General features: G+C 38.3%; 2 protein-coding genes across 2 annotated transcripts in view; one reads left to right on the plus strand and one right to left on the minus strand.

Annotated features, from left to right (window-relative positions):
• zbtb20 (zinc finger and BTB domain containing 20) overlaps positions 1–13208 on the plus strand; it is a 33783-nt gene extending 20575 nt beyond the window's left edge. The window contains exon 4 of the mRNA XM_004563987.5: positions 1009–13208. Within this exon, the coding sequence (XP_004564044.1) occupies positions 1009–1544 (536 nt within the window). The 3' untranslated portion in view covers positions 1545–13208. The remainder of the gene's footprint in view (positions 1–1008) is intronic.
• Positions 13209–15850: 2642 nt separating this feature from the next.
• Positions 15851–18159, minus strand: si:dkey-251i10.1 (ADP/ATP translocase 2). Its single transcript, XM_004563988.5, has 4 exons — positions 17948–18159; positions 16628–17114; positions 16401–16541; positions 15851–16278 (listed from the first exon to the last, which is right to left on the minus strand). The coding sequence occupies exons 1-4, from the start codon at positions 18056–18058 to the stop codon at positions 16121–16123; spliced, it is 897 nt and encodes a 298-aa protein (XP_004564045.1). The 5' UTR covers positions 18059–18159; the 3' UTR covers positions 15851–16120.
• Positions 18160–19585: the final 1426 nt, after the last annotated feature.

Consider the following 19585-nt stretch of genomic DNA (forward strand, 5'->3'; position numbering starts at 1 on the left):
TATCAGTCTCCTTCTCCGCCTGTTCGTTTTACGTTATTATTGATATGTTAATATTTTACAGCCCATAATGTCAGCAGAGACAATTATGGAAAATGATCTTAACGTCGCGACAAAGTGGCAGAAATGCCAAATAGATGCATAAAATATTGCTTTCGCAGTCCTGACATTTTAGCCCCACTTTTCTGCGCCGTCATTACAGCGTTATTACATTTTTGTAAAATACTTCAAATGTATCGTTTTCTCGCTTTTTGTGTGTTTTTTTTTTTTAAATTTGCGCATGTTGTATCAGAGCAACTGTGACGAAACCTAAACCTTTCCCACGGCGCTGTAGCGTGCAGCGCAACGTGAAAGCAGCATCACAATACAGCAAACGCAGGTTTAAATAATTCTAGCCAGAGGTGTGTTCCTGTACTGGAAAAGTAACCCCTGTGGCTTTGGGCGTCTGATGTTGCTGTACAAGTTGAAGTCAGCTGATCCTGCCATGTTTTTTTTTTCTATGTAGGGCTTAAGAGTCAGCTGGCTGTGTTTCAGGAGCGTTTAGCGTCAAAATTTGCCTTGATTCAATTTCCAACTACTAATTTGGTCCAATTTTTTTGTAATTAATAAATCAGACACGTGCCTTCGTAATGGCTGATTTACCCACAGCAGCGTGCGCACCCTGAAATCTTTCATTAAAAATGACCGCGCCACACAGACCTCAGTGAATGTCCCTATCGAGGTGGATGTTTATGTGATAAACAGATGGAGCTAAATTAACCTCAGAGAAAGAAACCAGAGAAAGGGTGAGAAGGGTTATAAGAATTTTCCCTTGAATAAATTTTTCTTTCACCGTTCAGTAATTGCACGTCCACCTGGTCTGGAGATACATTGTGAGATTTTAATCATTTAAAATGTTTAGTAGTGATTTTTTGACACCCATCTTGTCCATATTCCTAACCTAATCCACAACTTTCTTCCCCCTTTTTCCCCCCACCCTCCTTAATGCTTTTGTCTTTCATGCACATCCAGGTGAGAAGCCTCATCAATGCAGCATCTGCTGGCGCTCTTTCTCCCTGAAGGATTACTTAATAAAACATATGGTGACACACACGGGGGTGCGGGCCTACCAGTGCAGCATCTGCAACAAGCGCTTCACCCAGAAGAGCTCTCTCAACGTCCACATGCGGCTGCACCGTGGAGAGAAGTCCTATGAGTGCTACATCTGCAAGAAGAAGTTCTCACACAAGACCCTGCTGGAGAGGCACATGGCCCTGCACAGCACAGCCAGCGCCATCACTGGGCTGTCAGGGAGTGCAGTTGCCCCGGGTCCTGTCTCCATTCCCATGCCTATGGCCGTCCCTGAGCCCGGAGCTGGAGTGGTTGCCCTCGCCATGCCAGTAAGTGGAGGTGCTGGAGTAGGGGCTGGGGTTGGAACAGGAGTGGGTGTAGCTGCAGAAGCGAGCTGCCAAGAAGGGACCACCTACGTATGCTCCGTCTGCCCTGCCAAGTTTGACCAAATGGAGCACTTCAATGACCACATGCGAATGCATGTCTCCGATGGATAAGTACAACTAGATAAACTTCTTTCAAAAAGAATGACAAATAAAATGGCACTAGATTTTCCTTTTCTTATTTTGAGGTATGAAGAGTAATGAGTATAGACACTGGCACATTAAGTTTCCCAAAAAAAAAAAAGATTTTTTTTTTCTGTTATTCTAAAAGAAAAAAAAAGATGGTGGCCTTAAGGCTTAGTAGTTTGATATTGATCTACTGGATGGATCCTAACTACAGGCCTCTAAATGTATGCTTTCCTAAAATACTGATTTATGTGTTGAACACTACCGAAAGGCCTACGAAAGAAACACATACACACAAACACACCTTTTGTGTCGACATGTCTGAATGAATATACCTGTTTGAATGTTCGTGCATTTGCATGTGTCTGTCTGTTTATCCAAGTGTGTGCGTGTGTGTGCGTTACCGTGTGTGTGTGTGTGTGTGTATGTGTGTGTGTGTGTGTACATTGCCATGAAATATCTATCATGGCAGTTGTGAACCCATATTGACCAGTTTGGAAACTTTAGATGTCCAAGCTTACTGTGGTATAATTTACAACAACAATAATAATAAGAAAAAAAAACACCTGGGGTTGGGCTACATATTCCCTCTAAAAATACTGATGGTCACAAGATTGCCTTCTTATATGAAATAAAAAAAAAGGAGAGTAGTTAATTTGACACTGGGTTTTATTTATTCCTATTGTATTAAGGGATTATAATGCAGCCATTGTCAAGGTACCAATTTCAATCATTGTCCTGAAATGTAACACCCTCGTCAGCGGTGACGGGGGCAGATATTTCTCACATGCTTTATAATTATTGTCCATGCATTCTGATGGTAAAGATGACTAAATTACGGTGTGTTGATGAGACAGTATTTGAGCAAAAATCTGTTTCTTTTTTTCTGAAGTTTGGAGTTTAACTCATTTGCATACACTGCCACTAATATCTTCAAAAGACTGTTAAGGCTATTAGACCTCTTCCATGTCAAAACATAAGAAAAAAAGAAAGATTGTTTTTGCTGACGGTTTTTATTTAGCCTTTCACGCTCATAGTTTTGGCAGGTTGGAATATGCGACTAAACTCTCTCCTTCATAATTGCTGCTCCTCAACTTGCACCTGACTGTTATGGGATATAGATTAAAAAAAAAACAAACCCAAACAAAACAAAGATTTGTCACTTCAACTATTGTTGTTATTAAGTAGCCGATGTGGTTTTAATTTGATAATTGAATTTGAATATCGGGGAGGGGTTAGGCTAGTTGTTGATTGAAACAGTGTTGTTTAGGAGTGGATCATTTAATTTGAATCAAATTTGAAATTAAAGGAAACGTCACCCCTGATCACAGAGCACCTGTATAACCCGTTTAATGGTATTGCAAAGCTATTTCAGCAGATGGGAGCTAAATGCATTGCTTTTCATGTCCTAGCGCTCCCTGAAGGCTCAAATAGCGTGCAGTGTTTTGAAAGGAAATACAGTCTGAAAGCAAAACAAGTAGCTCCACTGACTGATTGCTATCACACTGTTTCATGGTATACCACAAGTTGCAAATGGACTTTGTAGACAATAGCATACATTCCTAATTTTTCTAAAACCTAGACAACAGCATGTACAGAATAGATTTGGAAGCTAGTGTGTGCAAGTTGTCATCCCTGCATCACATCACTTAAGGCTCATTTCTGATATTTCAATTCTTTTTTTTTATTTTTATTGCTTTTTAATCCAAAATAGGACACACACAGACACACGCACACATACACTCGGACACACACACACACACACACACAGACGCACGCACGCAACTGCCTGCAACTGCAATCTGAAGGATTTGCTCATTTATGTGAGCAAACACTTTCGTAGTTGTATTATTAAAAGAATAACTAACTGCATACGGGGGTCTTAAAAAGACCCGCTGTCGATTTTAAAAAAAAAAGTGCTACTTTGCACATTTTCTTAAAATGCCTGTGCTTGATATTTAATCATTTTCCTTAAATGAACTATGATTTTCTTTTATTCAATTTCAAAGGAAAAAAACAACAACTTTTTTAAAAAAAATCTTGATAAGTGGACTGCATTATTTTCTTGCATATATGTTGCACTGCTTAAACCAATAAGTGCACTACTGTTAACAGAGATATTATAGTTTTAGAAAAGAGGATTTTTTTTTAAATCTAACATTTGGTTGTAGAGTTCACATGTAATAGAATAGCTTTGTTTCAATTTCTTCATTAAGTACTTCAGCGATTCTTGGCTTTTGTTATTGCTTGCAGTTACCTACAGTATATATACTTGTGCCGTGTTAATGCAAGCACCTGTTTTTATTTAAACCTGTACCATTATGTGTGCTCATCTATGTTTTAACCTTTGAATTCACTCTTCTATGGAGTCAGCTCCCTGTAACAGTTTTATTCAACTGCATTTCTTAGTAAAAGAGCAGAATTTTCCTATGAGAAACATCCAAGCCAAACAACATTAACAGTGCAACAACGACAGTAATAATAAACAAACTCCCGTCCGACGCTGTTGGCGGAGGTAAAAAAATAATAATAACTATTATTATATTATTAATAATAAAACATTTATAAAGTGTGTGTGTGTAACATAAATGGTATGTGTCCTAGAACAACTTTTTTCTGTGGGGTTTAAAGGTGTAGGGGAGGTGATGGAATGCGGCTTCTTTGATATCTGTCCGTCAGTCGTACACAGTTGTGTCCCTTCCTTAGTGTCCGTATGTCTGTGAGTGTCTGTGTGGTATATAGCCTAATCAAAATGTTGATAAGTGGAATATCTGAACTGTAGGGCTTCCTTTGCAATATGCAGCGCAGGTACTATGAGAAGCAGCTCTCCAAACCTTTTGGGATAATAAGGCACCTGTAACAGTTGTTCGGAGGATTTTACTCAAGCTTAGGTCAAGTACTGTTGACTTCACTGTACCAGATTGGAGAAGTTGTGTCAAGCATTTTTGATGCTAAATTTCATATAATTGCTACTAGATTTCACATCACTGCCGAGTCGGTTTCAGATGAAGTCAAGTGACGAACATGTGAGACCCGGTGATGTCGGGATTCTGGATTCTCCTGGTCTGAAACTGAAATAAAAATAAATCGGCCACACTTTAGAAATACACTGAAAAGCCGTGAGGTTGGTCCTCAGTAAAAGTAGCACATTATTTAACATTTGATTGGGCCCGTCTCTTACGGTGTGCATATAAGCCTAAACTACATGGTTCCTGTTTGTAGCTGTTGTTGCCAGGATGGCAATATTGCTGCATGCTAGTGCTATATTTGTCTCTACACAGCACGTGGAGGGTAATCTCATGCCTTAACAGACAATGCACTAAATAGAAATATGTAAGCAACTGCCGAGATCTCTTTCCAACAGTATTGCCACACGTATGGCGCACAGCTCATGATGTTGGTGTTTGTTGTCTGTTCAGTACCAAATAAACACTGCCAAACTAACATCATCACTTCTTTAACAGCAAAGGCAGAGACATTAATGAAATCGTTTCAGTGTAACGTGTGTATTCAGTAATCTAGCATTCCTTCATGGCACCGAAATTTTTACATATTTTGTGTAAACACGTATATCAAATGCACTATTGACTGTAGCTAGATGAGTACAACCAGCTTTGTGGTATCATTGGTCTAAATAGTAGGTTAAGTAGCTCGATGTTGGTTTTCTTTTTCTTTTCTCCTCCAAATATTTGATTTCACAAGTTCACTATCAATCGTTTCTCTCTATCACTTCTTTTGGAATAACAAAAGTAGCCAATCTCAACGTTATCTGGATGAGGGCTAAATAACTCGTCCCGTCGTCAGTTGACTTCTTGTATCATAAGGTGTTTGATAGCAGACCAGGCTCGGAAGGGGAAGCACCTTCTCTCCAGTGTGTCATAACGTGCTCAGAGCATACCCAGGCTTCCTCCCCCTCTGTCCCCTGTCGCATTAGCATCACACGCTCTTCACTGTCCATAGTTATATATTCCTTATACTGCTTCAGATACTCGTGGTGGTGCTTAATTCCCTTTTCTCAGTGTTGCAAAAAAAAAACAAAAAAAAAACCCCAAGTCAAAAATTGTTGAAAAGTTGCAACATTATCCAGAAAAAAAAAGTCCTTATCTCAATCGTGCTTCTTCTAGTTGTTAGACTAGACTTTATGTTTGCAAAGTGTACGCATATTTTCCTGAACAAAACATATTGAAAAGTAGATACTAGTCTTGAGCCTGCAGCTGTTTGTATTGTGTTTCAGATATATTCCTGTTTATGTTTTGTTTATCGTAGTGTAGAGACACAGGGTCTACAGTACATTGTTGTCCTTCTTGCAGTAAGTTTAATTCATTGTTATACTTCTTTATTTCGGAGTTCCTTCTGCTTTTTTCTGGTGGTCATAGTGGTGTTGTTTATACATACATAGCTTCGCGCGACTGAATAAAGAATAGTCGGTTATTTTTCACAGTGTATTATATATATATGCATATACGCTTTGCATTTAGTTGAAAACAAGGAAATGGAAGATAGTAATGGTGAGGGTGATACTGAGTAAGGAACAGGTTCATTTTATTCTGATAAGCATGTGTCTGTCTTCCTGTTTGTCTTTAAGTCTGTCTCCACACATTTTAAGCCAGATTTATTTTATTTAGGCGCGAAGAAAGTCACAAAAGTAGAAAACACATGAACGCATTCATATAATACTTAACAGCTTTTTTATTTTTTTCGTTGCTTTTTTCGTCCTTCTACAGTACACATAAGAATGAAATAGATAACTTCTTACAAATAAACTATATATATTTTAAGTATCACCATCTCCACACAGATAAAGAATACATTTTCAGATAGTTTGATAAAATTGCAGCTAGAATATACAATACCTTGTGTGATATAGGGAGTACGCCTATCAAGTGCCTATCAGTACATACAGCAACTATACAGAATATTCATAGTTTTTCTCTCCTACGTTGCACAAATACAGAATATACACAGTGGACTAATGAAAAATAGACTATTTATACTATTACTGCTAAAAACCTGGTGGTTGTGAGTGCATAAGAGAACCCTTTAAATACCTGAAATGTTCTATTCATATACAGTAAAGACTACATCAGCTAGTTTTATTTTTTAAACATACATGTATACAGTTTGGAGGATGAAAAGATTTAAAATGCAATCACGCACGCCTTTGATTGGTTGGTTTAGATGGCAGTTGGAAATTAAAATATGAAATCCTAATACTGGATAGCCATTTTGTTTTCCTGTCACATTGCTCTCTGTCATAGATGAGGCTTTTTTTTTTTCCAGTTTTTCACATTTGCAAACAAGCCATATACTGTACTGTACTGTATGTTTGGGGAGAAAGGGCAGTGGCATTTTGTGAACAGCAGGGGGAGCCACACATCAGCCAGAAGAGGTGAAGTTTAAACGAACAAAACAAAAACAAGTAGAATCGTTGAATATTTTTGATTCTCTTTGTTGGTCATTATGGCCGTTGCGTTTTTTCATATTACAATAACATCTGTGGGAATGCCACTAGTTGCCTCCTCTGAGACTACATGAATGAAATGGTTTGCAGTCTGTAGGATCTGAAAGCTGCTTTAAGGTTCTTAGTTGGCTCCAAAGTACACTGTGCGCAAATCACACCAGGCGTGCTTTGACCTTGATGGCAGGCCCGTCCAAATGCAAGCCAATGCCCAATTTCCCCACAATGATCATTAAAGTTTTATCTTATCTTACAGCCTTGTTATTTATGTGCAGCTTGGAATCGTAAAGGGCAAGCAACGAGCAATGTGGTTAAAAAAAAAAGAGAAAAGAAAATGGTTATTAAACATTAGACTGGCCGGTTTTTATCACCGCAATTTGGAAATAAAAAGTGGGATGCCAAATTGAAAGTTTTGGCTACAGATAAACAGCTCTTCCCTGAACAGCAGTCTTTAGGTGCTTGGATGAACAAAAACTAAGAGAGAAATACGGCAGAATGAAAAACCACAAATCAAGTTTCAGGACCGAGTGGCTCTGAGATAAAAGGTTTTGTGATGGCTTATTATTTTGTCCCCTGTGGACTAATTACCACAGTTTTCTCTCTAACCTTCTCCAGCCTAGTTACGGTGCCAAATTTGGGGAGGATGAGGGGAGACTTTAAATTATAAGAGTAAGAGGGAAGCAGACAAATATAAAGAAGAAGAAAAAAATCTTCATTTTTTTTCTTAAATGCAAAACCTTTTATAACATTAAATGCAGCATGCCAAAAGAAAGTGATTGCCTTTATTTTGAATCTTTGAATCCTCCATAATGCATAGTTTTCAATTAAATTAGGAGAAAACAGCTATGATTAACAAATATACACTTAGTTTCATAGACATTTACTGGAAAAGGAAGCATCACAAATATAGGCAATGTGATATAGCTAGTCCCTGTCATTCAACCGTCACACTATGACATCCTCAGAAACAGTTCTGTTTGAAATTTAAGGGTTTTGCAGACATAATGAAGCAGCTGTTCAGATTTTCAAGTAGACACAGCTATACTAAGCTATTACAATATCTAGATTATATTTACTATTCTCCGAACATGCAGTTATTACTCTACCCCAGATGTGTTGTTTTAGAAATAAAACACCATCTTCAGGTAACTACCATCTAACAGTCCAAATAAAGCATGCAGTCCTGTCTACACAGCTTTTTTTTTTTTTTTCAGTGGAGGAGTACTTTGTTATCGAGTCCCTGGATAACACGCATTCAGTATCTTTTCTTTATCACACTGATGAGGGGACTTGGACTCTGAAGAGCTGAGCCTCTTTGTATTCTCAGTCACTCAAGTCTTTTTGGCTTAGTTCAGCTGGATGAGACGATTAGGTTAAAGGTGTGCAGCAGCGTCAACTAAAAACATGCATTCCTGTTCAGAGCAGCACATTCCAACTCAAACCAAACATTAAGGAGAATTCCCAGCACTTAATCGTTTTTACAAACCCGTGTGGTAGCAGACTTGCTTATCACAAGTTTAGCAAAAATTTACATTTCCCTAAAAATTATCCCATTTCGTTTTTTTTTTTAATTTCTTAAATTTTTTTTTAGATCTCATCTCGACATTTATTTCAAACTTTGCCATGAGATCACAAACCCTTATAAGCTCTGACCACAGCTAACGCTTGTGCGGACTGGTTTTATAGACAACATATACACTATGCTATCGTTCTGCCTCTCTCTCTGTGTAGGTCACTCTTTAATAGTGCAGAGACATTAGAAAAAGTCGAGGTTCCTCGCCATGACGTTGGCCGTGGTCTCGGCCAACTCGTGGTCTGCCATCACTGAAGACTTAGATGAAAAATTTCAGCACTAGCACTGTGTCTTCATAAAATGGGCAGGTTGGGGGTAATTAGCAAAACGGGGCCATGGTAATCATTAGAAGTTAAATAAAACAAACAAACAAACCAAAGAAAAGGTTAGGACAATTTTAAGTTTTTGAAAAAATGAATATTTCTTTATAATGTGTGTGGGGTTCCTACAATTGGGCTAGATTGCCACCGTTATTATTATTATTACTATTATTAATATTAATATGATTGATTTTCTTTGTTTTTAATCTCATGGCAGGGTGCTTGTGAAAATGCGTATACGTTATGTCACTTGTTTATAGTTTTGTGGTTGTGTTAATTTGCCTATTGTAGACCAAAATAGATTTTCTTTTTTTAAAAATAAGAAATGCAACAAAACATAAAAATGAATCTGACACAATAGCTGTGATGTAAACTATTGCATGTTAAAACATGTATAAGATTGTAAATGTTGCATTGTTCCTCTGGCAAAACATAATAATCATTGGTTACGTCTTCTATACACACATTTAGCAAATCGGTGTACACTTTCACCTTCACATTGGATTGTGTTTAATATATTTAAGGCTGTCCCTAGTAATTAATCTGACATTGTAACTTAAGAGTACATTCAGCCATTTATACTTGAGATGGACCAAGATGTTAAGTTTGCACATATTTGTAAGTTGTTTATTAAGCCAAAAAAAAAAAAATGGAAAAAAAAAATTATACACAACTTTAAGTCTCAGCAACTCAAATCTAGTTTAGGTGCTCGTCACCTATTAACAAATCGACCTTAATGTTCGCTGAAAGAAAGGCAACAAAGCCGGTTGTCACTGCGCAACAAAAGTAAATTCAAACCAAACTGTACGATGGATTTCAACATCGCGACGTGATTAGGTATTATTTATCAAAGTGATTCAAAAAAAGAGTATATTTTTGTAATAGCGAATGTAAATCATTTGGCAACAATTAGTTTTATAACTATGAGGTCCAAATCTGGGTAAAATCTGCTGTATTTGTTCATCCTGTGTATTCAAAATAGAAAATTGAATTACTGTAATTCAGGCAGGGTTTTTTTTTTTTTTTTTTTTTTAAATCAAAACCCGGGCCGAAGATATTAACATTTAAAATCCAAAATTACACGCACCCTTTTTAAAAAGCAGCTTAGGTTTGATTTTGATTTTTCTTCTTCTTCCATCGTGCTTTCAGGCTTTTTGCTGCCATATCATGTACCTAGATGCTTTTGTAAACATGCACATGAGTTGAAATTTGAGATGTGGTTATAAATATGTGTATATTTTGTCAGGCTTTTTTTTTTTTTTTGCCTATGTCAGCTTTTGATTTTGACTATTTCCCTTCATAAAAAAAGAAAAAAAAAAGACATCTCTTATATAGTTATGAACTTGGCAGAAGTGGAGCTGTTGTAGTAAAGTTAGTTAACATCACAACTAAGCAACCCTGAAATATATGCTGCAGTAATGTGTTCAGTTTGTTTTTGATAATTTATGCTCCAAGTTGGTTTGTATGTTGTTATTATTGTTGTTATGAAACAAGCTTGTATGAAATGTATTGACTGCTGTTTTGAAATAGGGGATAAAGTTTTTTCTTTTCTTTTTTCTTTTTTTAAATGTATGTGCAAGGATGTTTTTATAATATGATTTGTCAAACACTGGACTGGAGTGAGTTTTCCAACATTTCCAAGTTGAGAGATGTATTTGACAGACATAACTGCACAGGCAACACCCGTTAGCACCGATGTGAGCTGACAGACAAAGCACACCCTCCCCCCGCTGTACACGGGAGGGTGAGTAACATGGCCGCCATCCTCCCGATCAAAATAGGAGTTATTTGGATAGAAGGAGTTACCATATTTCCTTTTGTGCTGGTTAATTGCATTCAGTAGGTGATGGGTTATATATAAAAATATATATATATATTTAATAGGAACTATTTATTAGGGATGTCCTTCAAAATTGTTGTTATGGCATAGACTGGTGACAGATTTGTTTTTCTTTTCTGGAAAAGAAAATTCATAAAGGGATACCACTTCACAGCTAAGTAGTTGTCAGAATCACCCGATATGTTCTTTCTAGAGCAGATTTAACAGTTGCCTCTCATTACACCTACCACCACTTCTCAAACCAGATAAGAGATTTGCACTAGACTGATTTTGGTCTTATTCTATCAAAAGCAATATAATTCACACGACACATATTTGAACCATAGTATGGGACGCTTGTCCTCACCATGGGAATGCTGAGTAAATGGTGATATTTGACGTGTTTTACTTTGTTTTGTTTTTTTTGTATTCAAAGGTACAGAATTGGTTTTTTAAATGCACATGACATCCATATATTGCTGTTTGTAGCAGGGTTCTTTTTTTTCTCCCCTCGCCCCTTTTTCCTTCTTCTTCTTCTTCTTTTTTTTATGTTAAATTTACCCAGCAGTACCCTGAGTATTAGTGTCCAGATTTGAGGGGCATTAAAACTGTTGTTTCCTCCTGTGATTGTTTTGGACAAATCAAGCAGCTCTTACAGATCCGAAGTGAGAGTAGGGATGTTATGAGGGATGGAATCGTTCACCACGAGTCAGTCGTCTTCATCACACAAGCCAACATGTTTAGAAATAAACACAAATGCCAAAAGAGAAACCCAGCTGTCCGCCGTCGTGCACACCTTTCCCTTAAAAACTTTGAGTGATATTTTTCTGGGATGTTCCAGAAAAAAAAAAAATGCTTTAAAACGAAACAATAATGAAAAAACGAAAATCCAAAATGCATCTTTTTTTTTTTTTTGTTCTTCTTTTCGTCAATGAACGCACCATCATTGGCTGCTTATGTAGAGAAGCCACCAAAATGTATCATACGTCATTTTCAATTACGGTCATTTACCGGCAGCATTAGCGATCGGCCCGAACGTCACTATATTTTTCTGATAAATAAGTGTAAATTTTTCAAAAATTCACAAAGAGCAAAACGTCACCATTTTATCTGGATGTAGTAGCTTTCCTGTTTTCACCGCTTTGTGGTGTTGTTGAAAGATGTTGCGGTTTGTCTAAATTTGTTGCGTGTTAGAGGAAGCATAAGTATGTGCCTTCTTGTAATCTCCTTGGTGAGCTTGTTATTATTGAGAAGCTGAAGCCAGCCAATTGTGTTTGCACTAAAACCAAATTGCTTTTTGTGATGTAGACTATTTAAGCAAGCTTGTTGCGTCACTTTAACCGTACAGTATGCATGAGGGTGAAATTGGTAAGTCTAGGGCTAGAGCTCTCATCTGTTGACCTGTAAACCAGTGCAGCTTAGAGGATCTTGTGAATATATCTTGGCTTAGTTTCGCATTTAGTTTTCAAATTCCATCTCCTTACTCATCCAGTTTTTCACGACAGTTAAAGGTAAAACGAAACAAAAACAGAAAAAACAACACAAAAAAAAAATCAAATAACACATACCATTTTACCGATACAATACAGCTTTTACTTTCACATGCCACAGTTAGAGTTACACAACTGCAGAAGAGATTTTCATTTTTCTGAATCCATGGGAACGCATGAGTATACGAGGTCGCCTCGAGACTATTGGTCAAATTCATTTAGGTCGTTTTTGAAGACTTGTATTTATTGCATATTTCGTTGACATCTAAGAAAGGCCTACATCATGCTTTTGAGTCTTACAAATGCACCTTATTCATGTCAGTCCATGTGGGGTAAAAAAGGAAAGAAAAAAAAAGGCTGGCAGTGTAATATCTCTGATTTTAGCACCTTACTACACAGCATGTTTTCACTTTATGCCAGTTTAACTATTCTTCCATATGTATGATTTCAAAAATAAATCTCATTCTTTGTGAAATTGTTTCATGGGATGTGCCAAAGTTTGGAGGCGATCTCCCAAGTGTTTATGCTTATCATATTTTTTTTTCTCCTCCTCCTTCAGTTATAGCAAGGGTATGTCAGAACTTTCCTATAACAGTGTGTGGAATCAATTTATCTCAGCAAACAGTATCATTACTTGCCATTTTACAATAAGCCCTGTATTTCACATATATTTACCAGTGATGTGTATTTGTTATTATAAAGAAAATAGCCGTAAAAGCTTCATTATGTTACATAATATTGTGACTTTTTTCGAAAAACTGTGAAGACTTATCTTGCATATACTTTATACAGAAGTATTAAGCCTTAATACAAAAGACTAAAAAAAGTGTGGAAGAATAAACTGATTGTTGCTAAGTAAGGATGATTTTTGTAAATGTTACCAGCACTTTTTTTGTAATTTTCACTCTCTGAGGTATTGTACAAGTTCAAGCTGTTTGTGAAGTTTGATTATGAAGGAATAAAAACTAGTACTTTCCTGTACTTCACAGAAAGTCTTGTTGCTGTTTTCTTTTTGTGCTCTTTTATCTTTTGTCTTTGGATCAATGAATGCCTGTGTAGTAATAATAATGATAATAATAATAGGACTCACATTTCCCAACTGCGCTGCCGCAAAGTACTAACATCCAGTTAATCCTTAAAACCAGATAAACATATAGATGAAATGCTCGGAGTCAATTTATTCGAATAAATTACCCGTCGTAGCTAAAATTAAGCTCATAAATAATATTAGCCTGGTGTGTTGTGGTGCGTGTTGATTCCAAACACAGTTGGAAGTGACGAGATAATGAACAACAGGCTGGAATGTATCCCAGAATGCACTGTGCAGGAGGCAGGGAACACCCCGGACAAGCTGTCAGTTGGTTACAAATCTAACAATGATTAATAAACAGTCGCAGTCGTACTTCACACCTACAGACAATTCAAGAGTACAGTCCACTTGACTCACAAGTGTTTAGACTGTGGGAGGAAACTGGCACGACCAATGTGGAAAGAGCTACAGAGATGATTTCAGCAGGAACCAAAGAGCAGGTGTGTCCCGTTGTTAGGTGTGCGTTTTTACCCCCGAGCTGCTGCAAAGTACAGCACGTGGCTGCGCAAGGCCGCAGATGATTCTCAGATATGGCCATATCAAACGTGGTTTGCGCTGGGGCTTTTTACACTGATTAACATACTGTGTGTGTGGACGGAGAACAACCCGAGCAAGATCAATACGAGCTTTTATTGATATTCAGATTAGAGCTATGTGCTGTAAACAGTGCTCCTTATTTCCACAAGCAAAGTTAAAGAAAAAACAAATGTCAACCATGCGCTTCAATAATACTCATTAACAGATTAGCAGATGTCTAAAGAATGGATAATATGACAGGTGTGATTTGGCAAAAACATTACCCAGCAAGAGCAGACAGGGAGAAGGCAAAGAAGATAATGTGTACTGTATGCATTTTATTCAGATGCATACGTTATTGGTGTTTATGACTGCAAATTAAACTTGTGTAGGACAAACATAGCTCTACTGCCTTGGCAAATCATTCCCTTTCTTTATATGGCTACACCCACGCTCTCAGTACAAACAGGAAAGTGATTTGCCGGTTTTTTAATTCATATTTCCAAACGATTTAGAGGTGAATCTCTCGTCAAAGCAAAGTAAAATGCAAAGGGTTTCATTTAAATTGATGTAAGACACTGAGCAAACAGTTCTGTATCTGTCCACTTTATTAGCAACTTTATAAACACTTTAACATTTGTCATTTTAAATGCACTGGACAAATATTCTTCCTTTACTTTGTCAGGCTCTCGGTGCTTTATTGTAAGGTGTATTACTTTTTTTTTCTTTTTTACAATGTAATAGAGGAACAACAACATTTAAGTTACAGTGTTACAGTACAGGCTACAGTTACACAGCATCACTTTGGAATGCATCAACACCTCTTTAACCTTCTGAAACGAGTTATACAGGCAGCAGGTTTCGCTGTATTGAAGTAATAAGTTCAACATAGCAAACACTGCCTGGCTGTTTGTGATGATTGTTTATCTCGGTTGGGTCAGGGTGAGCCTTTGTTTTGTTGTCATAATATTCTGATAAGATTTAAAGCCTGTTTGAGCTTTAGACACTCCTCATTAAGAAACTCTCAGTGGGAGCAGTTTAGCAGAGCTGATCTAGTTTCACGCTGTATGCAACTGGCGCCCCCTGCTGTCCACATTCAGTATCTCGGGTTAAGTAGACCGAAACCAGATTGTATATTGAAACTTGTGTGTAAGGGCCTCTTAATCGCTGCTTTATCTTTAATCTGACTTTTCATTAGGTTTAAAAAAAGAAAAAAAAGCCATGCCATTTTTTTACATACCTGCCAAGTTTACCTTAAACTCTCTCTCTCTCATAATTTATATATCTATATAATCAAATTACACCTATGTTAATTTACACTATGTCATATAGGCTTTATTACTTATGAAAAATGTAGAAAGTATGTAGGAAGTATTTCTCCCATAACACTCTGCCTAGCTACAGATATGACTAATAAAGCAAGTGTTCGCCTAGCCAGTCATTTGCAGCTCACTTAACATGCACCACACCTTATAATCATGTTTGCTATTTAGGTTGACAAAGCAAAACCAAACTTCTTACATCGCCAAAGCAACTTGTGATGGATGTGAGAATAGATTTGAATTCAGTTGGTGTCTTGGATGCGTGGTAGTCATTCTGTTCTTCTAAATTTAAGAGCTATATTTATTCAGACACTGAATATCCAATGAGAGGGATATCTTGAACTATATAAATTCTATTTTATATATTTCTCTTAAGATTTACATTTTCCAGCTGTTTGAATAACTAAAACTGCAATACTGTCAATTTACATGTGCTGTGAAAGATAACCTAGAAACAGAACCTCAGTAAGGTCAGTATACAAGCTATAGATTGTGCTACTAACAATCTGAGTGGCACAACAAAGGAGGTGACACTCGAGTATTCTACTCTACAATCCTAGAAGTGGCCACGGTCAAATGCAGAAAGGCTCAGGGAGAGATAAGCATGAGTAAATATAGCCATTGGGTGTAATCCACTTCGTGCATTTCATTATCCAAGTGAGTGTTCATCCCATGCTATAACAGTATTGGAGACAGTAGACATAAATTGTTTAGTTTGTTCCCCAGAATAAATTTATTCAAGTTGGGACCATACAAACCTAGTGAATGACAGGAGGAGGTATCATATTTCTTTTTAAACAGGAATGACATTGGTAAACAGGGTGTGGAACGTTTTAAAATCAAAGATGCACAACGTACAGCCATCTCTCACTATTGGTGAGAAGTTTGTTCCCATAAATAAGGCAGAACGCAGAGTCCGTAGAAATGGAAAGTTATTACATTTAGCCAAATTGGACAGTGATGTGACAATGAAGATTTAGAGGACCTTCTTCAGCTCATCGTACAACACCAGCACGAAGGCGCCGCCCATGCCTCTGAGCACGTTGGACCAGGCTCCCTTGAAGAAAGCCTTACCACCCTCATCGCGTGCGATCTTGCGCCAGCAATCAATGGTCCCGGTGTACATGATTTCAGCTAAGGAAGGAAAAATAAAAATAAAAATAAAGAGTTAGTTACGAAATAAAACTCAATATAGAACAGATCAACTGTAACTTCTGGGTTCATGTCTAGGTGACGCGTGTTACAAATACACTCACCTCCTTTACGTCCGGACTGCATCATCATACGTCTACGGACAGTATCGAAGGGGTATGAGGTCAGGCCAGCAACGGCTGTCACAGTCTGTGCAATCATCCAGCTCACCACAATGTGGGTGTTTTTGGGGTCTGGAAGCATTCCTGCAAGCACAAAAGGAAAGGTAAATTATTTACAACACCAATAGATGCAGATGAATCGCTTTATGATCAGTGCGAAATAAACATACCCTTAGCTGTATCATAGATGCCGAAGTATGCAGCCCTGTAGATAATGATGCCCTGCACAGACACATTGAAGCCCTGGTACAATCCTTTCAAGCCGTCAGACTTGAAGATCTTAACCAGGCAGTCACCCAGACCTGAGAACTCTCTCCCGGCTCCTGCCTTTCCCACATCAGCTGCCAGACGGGTACGGGCGAAGTCAAGGGGGTACACGAAACAGAGGGAGGTGGCTCCAGCAGCACCACCAGAGGCCAGGTTGCCAGCAAAGTACCTCCAGAACTGCGTGCGCTTGTCGACGCCATCAAGGAAGACCTTCTTGTACTTGTCCTTGAAGGCAAAGTTGAGGGCCTGGGTGGGGAAATATCTGATGACATTGGCAAGGTTACCTCTCCAGAAGGAAAGGAATCCCTGCTCCTTGGGAATACGGACAACGCAGTCCATGATACCCTTGTACTGCTTATCAGCTGTGATCTGCTTACTGGCATGCTGGACCTGGATTAAGAGAAAAGGAGAATCACACAGACTGAGGTTAAAAATCAGGAAGCTAAGGAACCACTTTACAGCGACAAGGTCCCTTTGTTGTGACCTTGAAGCTATAAAAATTGCAGGAACCACAAGAGAAATTCTTAAACAGATATCAGTAATTAATGATAATGACTACCGTGTTGAATTGTAATCTGACTAGTTAATTCGGACGTGGTTAACCATCTATTAATTTAATCATGCTCACACAGACAGACACTAAGCCTCAAATAACACAAATGTCACTAAAGGGTGTAATATAATGTCGTTGTGCGGGTTGAACAAGAAGGGATGTAAAACTTGCTGATCTGGCTGTGATTGACTACCGCCCGGGCTTTAGCTTAGCAGTCGTGCTAAACGCTGCCTAACATCCGGGGGTACATGGGCCACCACAATGATACGCCGCCAAATTTTACCGAGAATACTATAATCATGTTATCCCCGTGTAACTATAGTTGAGATACCAGCGCTTTAAATAATCCAGACGAGTTGCCGGCTGTTCGTACAGAGTGTTCTCGTGTTTGTCCTTTGTTAGCTATGCCGGCTAAGGTTAACGTGTAATAAAGCTAGCGTTAGCAGCCGGGCTCGTGTAGGTCATTTCCCCATCCTGTGGTGACCTCAAATTATTGAAGCAGTCCCTCTTTATAGTTTCACCGTTTCCGGATAAACATTATAATAAGCAAGCTGCAATTAGTTTATGTACAAGCTACTCAATTAGTATTCGATTAATACTTTTAAATGGCAGTGAGTAAGATTACACAAGCTAGCCGGCTAACGGCTTTCCGCCAGTCAAAGAGTTTTACCTGAAGGAGAAGCTTCACTCTCTCAATAGGGGCGACGGCTGTTTTGGAGATGGCAGCAGAAATACCACCGGCCAAGAAATCCTTGGCGAATGAAACAAGTGTATCGTTCATATTGCGATGTTCTTGATGCGTCTTCCAGGTAACTAGTAAATACTATACGCCCCTCTGCCCTCTGCGGCTGATGGCCTGCACCGACAAAATGGCCGATTGTGTAGCTGCGCCGGGGATTTATTTCACATATCGGATCGCGATACTACACGAGAACTAGCCTCCACGTCACGCGCTGCTCCGCCAATAAAACGGTCCAATTTGTCTTGTCGTCACTTACCCCAGGCGAGTAATTCCTGAATTATAATTAAATTCACGTGAAGTGCCTTAATTTAGACCGAAAACCAAAATGAGACAGAACGTGTTCTCGTTCCTTTTTGGCTTCCTGCTCAGAATCACTATGGTGGGTAACGAGACAGTTTCAAATTCTTGGTGTGAATCATACCGTGAGGTTCATCTATCAAGGACCTTAAAGATGCGTAATCCCTACAATTATTAACGGCATATTACCTGTTATGAAACAACTCTGGCACAGCCTGTACTCATTTTCAGTGTTACGTGTGACTCTATTAACATAGGTTTCGCATTCTAGTTTTGCCCTGATCTGCATATTTACACTAAACGGTTAAATCACTGCACCAGCCTGCAGATAATTCTTCACGTACTACGCAGAGTCAGCTAGGATGATATTCGATGCTTGTTCATTTCTGCACCTGCACTGCTGGTACCACAACTACCCTCTGAAAGCCACCTTTAGGTGTGTGTGAGTCACCATTGTGACAATGCTGCAAATAGATATTTAATCTATCTAGTAGACTTAAGCACATATGTACACCAGAGGGCGGCAGAAGACTTGGCCTCAGTTTTATCTATCTATCTATCTATCTATCTATCTATCTATCTATCTATCTATCTATCTATCTATCTATCTATCTATCTTAATGGCTTTTCTGCTTGTCTGACTATTTATAAAAGCCATTGATTTTCTTTCAAACCACAGATCATCGAATAATATACTTGTTGACTTTGTTTTATTGATTTTTTGACATTATTATGTAAAACCATAACATCACTAACACTCAACATATATTTTTAGCTGTATTTGAGCATTTGGATCTGCGAGCTGCACGTTTCTTGGCTCATGCGCAGTGTTGACCACAGGGAGGTGCTGCTGTCATGCCATGTACAGCAGTCAGTGTCTAGCCATCTCTAAGAAATCCTACCACAGACCAGCTTCTGAAGGTGAAAGGGCTAACAGCGTATTAAATGAACCCCCTTGGTACTGCTGTGAGAAAATATTTGCCTATTCAAAATTTAAAAGCACCCTGGAAAAATGTTTAGTTTTTTCTCAAAATCTTGCGTTGCCCTCTGATATTTACAGTTCCTTATGAAATGCCCTGTGTGGTTGGTCTTGTTTGTCTGCATGTGCATTTTAACGCCAGTCACTGTCCACTTGTATTTCTTGCTGCCACTTGAGAATACATTTCAACAGGATGTGTAAATTAATCCATTAATCCCTCTGCTTTTAATTACAGTGAGGACAGCAGGTCAATTGCACGCACTTTGCAATTTCAAATTGCTTTTGTTCGC

Source organism: Maylandia zebra, linkage group LG10 (genome assembly GCF_041146795.1).
Source record: "Maylandia zebra isolate NMK-2024a linkage group LG10, Mzebra_GT3a, whole genome shotgun sequence".
In the NCBI taxonomy this organism is placed as follows: Eukaryota; Metazoa; Chordata; class Actinopteri; order Cichliformes; family Cichlidae; genus Maylandia; species Maylandia zebra.

What these genes read in the sequence shown, in the direction of transcription:
- si:dkey-251i10.1 (XM_004563988.5), bottom strand. Translation starts at nt 18,058, where the DNA reads ATGAACGATACACTTGTTTCATTCGCCAAGGATTTCTTGGCCGGTGGT. An exon ending in GAGTGAAGCTTCTCCTTCAG is followed by an intron (nt 17,115 to 17,947) that starts GTAAAACTCTTT and finishes CTCTTAATCCAG; the next exon opens with GTCCAGCATGCCAGTAAGCA. An exon ending in GCAGTCCGGACGTAAAGGAG is followed by an intron (nt 16,279 to 16,400) that starts GTGAGTGTATTT and finishes TTCCTTCCTTAG; the next exon opens with CTGAAATCATGTACACCGGG.